Source organism: Oculina patagonica, chromosome 1 (assembly GCF_052425735.1).
Source record: "Oculina patagonica isolate OP01 chromosome 1, crgOcupat, whole genome shotgun sequence".
NCBI lineage: Eukaryota > Metazoa > Cnidaria > Anthozoa > Scleractinia > Oculinidae > Oculina > Oculina patagonica.
The window spans coordinates 37,722,677-37,729,653 of NC_135758.1; the positions used below are offsets into that span (position 1 = coordinate 37,722,677).

At 40.5% G+C, this 6,977-nt stretch overlaps 1 protein-coding gene across 2 annotated transcripts in view; it reads right to left on the reverse strand.

The window, feature by feature from the left end:
- Window positions 1–6,480, reverse strand: part of LOC144628877 (laminin subunit gamma-1-like) — a 31,113-nt gene extending 24,633 nt beyond the window's left edge. The window contains exons 1-2 of one of the 2 annotated variants that reach the window (XM_078486997.1): window positions 6,254–6,480; window positions 3,628–5,785 (exon numbers count right to left, since the gene is read on the reverse strand). In XM_078486997.1, the coding sequence (XP_078343123.1) occupies window positions 3,628–4,747 (1,120 nt within the window). In that variant the 5' untranslated portion in view covers window positions 4,748–5,785; window positions 6,254–6,480. Of the gene's footprint in view, window positions 1–3,627 lie in introns of both variants that reach the window. The other variant, XM_078486991.1, reaches the window with a different exon arrangement.
- Between the last annotated feature and the right edge of the window lie 497 nt (window positions 6,481–6,977).

The window sequence follows — 6,977 nt, forward strand, 5'->3', positions numbered from 1 at the left end:
TTGCCCCACTGGCTTAATTACACCTCCACCATAGGTATGCAGGATGGCAGAAGAAGGTTTAATTAGGCTACCTATGTCACAGTCTGGTGGACACATGCTCGAGAGGTCATCCACTGCAAGTGTGTTTGTTGTTGAGGCTGTATCTAATTGCAAAGTTTTCCAAACAAAACAGTTTCCAGTTGCCGATAATTTGATTGCTGCAAAGAATTTTTTCCCTTTCTGCACTGATACAGTTCTCACTGAGTGGATGTCCACAGTAAACAAATGATGGGTTTCATGTTCACCAGCTGACACTGACTCCTCCATTGCATTCACATATTGAGGGTTGCTAATACATTTTCGGGCCACATGCCCCACTTTGCCACACTTTCTACAAACATACTTAAGAAGAATTGCACGACACTTCTCTTTTGGGTGACTGGGTATTGCTCCACAGTAGTGACAATCAGACTGCTTTGGGGAGAACCCTTTACTATGACTTCCACTTGGAGGCTGATGACTTTTTGACTTTGAGGGGGGCCCTTTTGCTGTCCAGTTGACCTGCTCCTGATCTCCACGGACTTGCCTCATAAGACGTCGAGCATCAGTTGAGGATTCATAATTCTTAGCTATTTCAACCACAGCACGAAACTCAACAATGTTGCCTTCCTTGTCACGATGACCATTGGTGTTCAGCTTTCCTTGTAAGTTTTCGTCTACCAAACCAGCAATGAAACGGTCATGGCATGCCTGATCTTCAAAGTCTCCGTATTCACAATATTTAGCTCGTTCAACCACTCGGCACTCCCAGGCACTGATGGATTCTCCTTCAGACTGAAGCATGCGACCCATCTTCGTTCGCTCCGCTTGCACACTCACACTGCCTCCAAACCGCTTAATGAGGGCTTTAATAACTTTCACAGGGTCGTTTTGATCCTTAGCAGACAGTCCCAGCGTTTTGTTGTTGGGATTAATCAGTCTCTTCATCTTTGAAGGCAATGTTGCTCGTAATGTCGACATACAATGGCTCGGTTTCTTCCACTGTTTCTTGCCATCCTCGCTTTGATCGTCGTATTTACACTCGGCTTTCGCCTCAAACCATCCCATAACTGTACAATAATCCACATAATCTAAAATGAAACAGTCCAAGGCCTCTCTTTCATCTAGTCCTTCTTGCCATTGAGGAACAGGAAACCCTGCCGGTGCTGCCGCCATGAGGAAAACACACACGAACAGTTTTCGCGGGCACCAGGTTGACAAGAACATAAAATGGCGGGAACGTGGCGAACAACGCAACTTCGACTGTTCACTTTCAAACGCTTAATCACAGAACAACTTTACGTTACTTGACTTCAGGCGTGTGTTCGTCAACTTCTGATACCATGTTGACAACGTACAACTCTTGAGAACACAACTCAAACGCAACACTTTATTCACAGCCGACTCGACAACCAACACACGGCCATGTTGGCTTTCTACACACTCTCTGGCGATACCGCTGACCCCTTACATTACTGGACAGAGGACCCCTGTCAACAAATTTGGTTATCTGTGTTTATTTACAAATAAAGGCCACAAAATATTTATAGTACCATATTTTGGGTAACACATTTGAAATATTTTGTTAGAAAACTAATGGGAAAAACAGGTTGATATTTTTTTTAACTGTTTTTCCTCTCTACTGTTTTGTGAAATAAAATTACTTATAAATAATGTGTGCATTTCTACACATTCAGAGTGTGCCATAAAATAATGCTAAACTAAAGGTAAGGAAGGTCACATTTTAATTTGGATCAACCAAGGAACAACACAGAGGCTATTGTTGCACTAAAACTTGTCATCAACATGAAAATAATCTGAAGCTCTTTTAACCAGGTATGAGAATCTAGAATATTTCAGGTATTAGTTTAACAAAAATACTGTAATGTAATTCAAAAGATAGAGAAAGGAATTTGATTAATGAAGTTCTTATATAACCATGTCTGTTCACAAACCACACACAAAGGGTGCAAGTTGATTAAAGGTAGAAATGAAGTACATGTATTGCAGGATTTGATCTGAAAACATCAGATGAAGTAGATTAGCATCATCAAGATACCACCCAACTTGTTTCTGTTATGGCATTGAATTGATTTTAAAAATAGCATTCCAAAACCTTTACAACACAAATGCAACTGAACCTTGTGTTGTGTGACTCCACATGAGAATTCCGTGTACACTATTCTATGAATGTCCAAGTGAAATAAAAATATTTTTTTACATAGTTCACACTGATACTAGTTTGTGCAGAATGATGGAGATTTAACCCCCATTTTCTTTACTGGAAAAATGTTCTGCGGGTTTCAACATCTTAAAGTGAATTTGGGCTTGATTTGGTCAAGAGTACATGTCACAGTCACAGTGTAACTTAGAATTCACTGAAACAATTTAAGAAAGTGCACAGGGGAAGAAACTGTGCAGATTTCCACTATGCCTTTGGAAAGCCCCTCTTCCCCCTCCCTCCTAAGAGAATAGAAATCAGCAACTTACAGGTAATTAGAACTAGCAAAATTCTGATAACCTTATGGGAATGAGAATGCAAGCAACTAAACATTTTTTAATAACAGCTTCTTTATGCAGTAAGCTGAGGCCACCAGCTGGCTAACCTATCAACACGGGAGCTTTGATCTTTCAACCCTCCTCTCCTGGTGCACTCAAACCCGGCTAATCTTGCAATCCATTCTCTTCATGTCTGTATATTATCTAGTAATACGTGTATAAACTGGGTGCCAGGTATTATCCCCATTGTATTAAGCAGTTCAGTCCTTACGGAGATAAACTAGTTATGGTATTTTTAATTTTAACTTTTTGGAGTTAACATTCTACCAATCCGCCTGAGCTTCATAATTTAGTAACCCATTCTAGCTCATTCATGGCGGATGGAGATAATGCGTTCGTATAGAACCAGCCTTTGAAGTGGATACGTGGCTACACAGTCTGAAGGCATTTTTTCTTTGATTCTCAAGTATAGTTTTTTAGTGGATACATCATAAATTAGTGACAGTAATAAATTTTGAATGTTACCTAAGTTTGCCTATGTAATACAACATGTATATGTGATCCCCACGAACTAAAATCTATGAATATCTTTGAAGAAACTAAGAGGATTGCACACATTAAAATGGAAAAACCAAATTACATGGCGGAAACTTGCAAACGTAAACACAAGAAAGGAAACCTGGATTCCTTCATCCCGGAGCGATCAACAAAGTGCTCTTTGTAATTCTCCACCCCGTCACGAAAAAAGCCACAGAAGTCGTGCACATTCGAGATGGCCGACTTCCGGTCTGAGATACCGCACTGTTGTTTCAGTGGCTTCGTGGTTTTTAGTGAACAAAACGCATAAAATTCTCGATCTTGACTTATTAAGCTACGAATGATAGAATTCAACATAAAACGGTGAAAATTTTCCTTCTTGCGAACTACCGTAGTGTAGGTAAATTTGAGCAGGCCGTCTGCAGCGCTCCAGGCTATATTGGCAAATCCCGGAGTGATTACCGCGAGATAAGCGCCAAATTAATATTTACGTGTCGCTCGGAGACAAGATCGCCACAAAGAGAGCGAAATAAAAGGGCACAGTAAATAAATATATAAAAAATCTGTACTTACTAATGCATTCGTTGGCGCTATCCTCCGTGGCCCTGGCCCAGGGACGATTGTTGTAAAGCGGTTCGCATCTTTCGCAGTCTACACCCGTTGTTCTGTGGTCACATATACATCTCAACTGAAGTCGCCCATCTTGTTGTTTTTCCATGCATTCTGCGGCGTGTCCGTTGCATTTACAGCGTCCTCCGACTGTCAAATCTATAATAGCGAAGTAGTAACTCCGCAAAACGTTAGCATCACCAAACACTTCGTCTCCAAACGTATTCATCCGATCCAAATCAATTCGGAGCGCGCTTACCGTAACCCATTCTTGCAATTCAAAGCTGTTATCAAAATTCAGATTATCCGGCCGACCGTACAACGTACGAAACGCAACATTTCCTCCAGTAAGGGGCGAAATGCTGCTGAAATCGTCTGAACATAATACCTGTTGATTTGTCTTTGCGATGTCATTGGTTTTAACCTTATAAGATTTCTCACACGAAGCTGAGAAATATTGATAGGGGATCCACGGCGCTTTCGGATCGGTGCTTGTTCGCTTGTATATTGCCATCGACTCAGGCCTGGGCGATCGAAAACGAATTCTGATGTAGGACACATCGAAGCTTTTCTCAAGATCAAGCGTAAGCGTTACGGGTTTATCAGGGTTGTTAAGCAGTGTCTCCGACTGCCACCAGGTTCTGTTTTGGTCACCTTTTATGTCCGTGATGTAAAATGCGGGATGGCGGTACCTCTCTTTGGTTGCATCGCAAATTTCGCATTCCTTCGTGGGATCAGTGACGCCGGTTTGCACGCAGAACTCGCTCGGAGGCGTCCCGCAAGTGTTGTTTGAAATGACGGCCTTGTTAAAAGCAGCATTGCCAAACGAAGGCATGCATCTGAGTGGAGCCGAAGTGATTTCGTTGTAGCATGGAGACTGGCTGTCAGCCCCTCGTAGAAACAGAAGTAGAGCTAGACATCTCAACAAAGACGAAAAACTCCTCCAATGTTTCTTCACACGGTAACGACAGCAGACCTCCATGATGATCCCTCTCGTGTTATGCTCGTAATCTTCGGTAGCTGGCGAACGGCGGACCATGGAGGGGAATTTCACGACATTTGATCTACGTGATATGCCAGACATTCACGGATACCTTTGTGAATAATAAACTTCAGTGCATTCTTCAGCGGGACGGAAATTCCGGGCTCTGATTGGTTGCTCTTGGGGATAATCCGAGATGAACCAATCACGGGCGTGTCAGCGAAATGTGAGGCTTTCCTCTGAGTTCAAAAGTTCTGCAGTGAAGTGTGAAATATGTCCCCGCCTTTCCGCCCAGAAAAGTTTGCCAATAGTTAGCCGCATTTCGCTAATCTCAAACTAGAAACAAATAAGTCGCAAAGTAAATATTTGTTTGTTACGATTTTTCTAGCTAAACTACGCCACTTGACCAAAGAAGATTAGGCGAGAAATGCGCAATACAAAAACAATACTTCAGCTTTGCCCCGAAGAGACACTTAGTTTGTTTGACTACATTTCCTTTTCATGTTTTTTATACTAAATTTAGAATCAACAACTGACAAATTGTCAGTGACAAATGACTACGTCAGGAAGTATGATTGCTAATACTTTTATGCTTGCTTTGGGGTTTGAAAAATGTAAACTATTGCAAATATTTCACCACTTTATTGAAGTCTTTTAGATTTTACGCAAAATGTATCGTATGACAATTTAGCACACCACGACTTTTCTCATTAAAATACAAAAGTCTAGCCACGAAAGAATTTTTCAGAAAGTGTTTAACAAAAAGTATTTTTTTTTTCTTCTTTATCGTGTTATTCATTTGACAGAATACAAAAGCAAATTAATCAATTAACCTTTTGGTTTATTACATATATCTAGGAAACCATCTGTTAGTCTGGTTAGTTGCAGATGTTAAATTGACTAATTTTCGTCAAAAAAGAACAACGCTAATTTTGTTTCTCTCAAAGTGAAGCCAGAATATTGAGTTCCTGTATCAAAACATTAATAATAACTTTGTTTTATAAAAGGGTCAGGGAAGAGCGTCCGTATTGTGAAGGTTTCTGTATTACAGAATTTCGGTCTCTTTTAGAGGAAGTCAACTGCCCATATTAGGAAGGTGTCCGTATTATAGGGGTGTCTCCAAGGAGAGGTTCGAATGTACTTAAAAAATATGTAAAAGCGTGTGAAAATTAAATCATCTAGGGTAAAAGGTACTTTCATGTTTTTGAAGATATTTTTGCTTAAAGCTCATTGTTAAAATAGATCTAGCATTTTGAGTAGGGTACACAGACCTCTATATAGTAGATATGTTGCAGCTAACTTAGTTAATTTCTAATTTCAACTTGTTAGTTTTTTCAAACTAGTTGATTTTTAGGGTATTATTAGGGTTAGGGTTTGGATTGGAAACTATATTTTTTTAAAAAAAGTAGTTTCACTCAGTGTTTCCTACATGGCAAAGTGGATAAGGAGGGGAAGTGCTTACTTTTAATTTTCCATTTCTTTGCTCAGTTATTAAAAAAAAAAATTATAAAAAAAATAACTAGTCGAAAATAGAAATTAACTAAATCAAAAATTAACTGCAACAGATACATCACTGATCTTTGCTCCTCCTCCTGAGGAAAAGGGTACTGTCCCTCATTGCACCTGATTTACTGTGTGGAGGGGGACAGGGGGGTATGATCTTCCCGCCTCCCGCCACTTTCCATAGTGGTTCTCTCCTCTTTATCCCATATCAATTGTGAAATATAACAAAATGTTGCAAAATTTTACGCATTTTCCCTTGGTTCTAGCCACCTTAGGAATCCCTCTTCCCTCCCTTGTTTCTCCCGCTTCCCACCCCATTTCGTCCAGGCTCCTGCCCCCCCTGTCCTCCCCCCCCCCCCCCGCAGTCAGGCTTTACCAAGATAAAAGTGAAGGCGTGAGCGCAAGAGACACACTTTGTGTTTTGGCCAAATTGAAAATTGTCACAAACAACTCCAAATTTCGCACGCAAGTTCGTTTACATAAGCTCAACACTGCCCTGTATTTAATTTTGCTGGTCTTTCCTTTGTTTTCGAAAAATAACACATGCAAAAAGGCAAGGTTTTTACTTGCGCGGCGTCTTTTGACTTTTCTTTTACAAACGATAAACAAAGGAAACCTTTTGTTTCTCAAGACGATGAAGTCAGCTAAATTTTTAGGGTTACAGTCCTAGCCCTAACGCAAAAGGTAACCCCAAGGCCGTAGGGTCGGGGTTAGAGTTTCAGATTAGGGTTTCAGACTTAGCCCAAACGCGAAAGCCTAGCCCTAATGCAAAAAAAAAAAAAAAAAAAAAAAGTTTAACACTAACCCCAAGGGATAAGGGAGTTAAGCC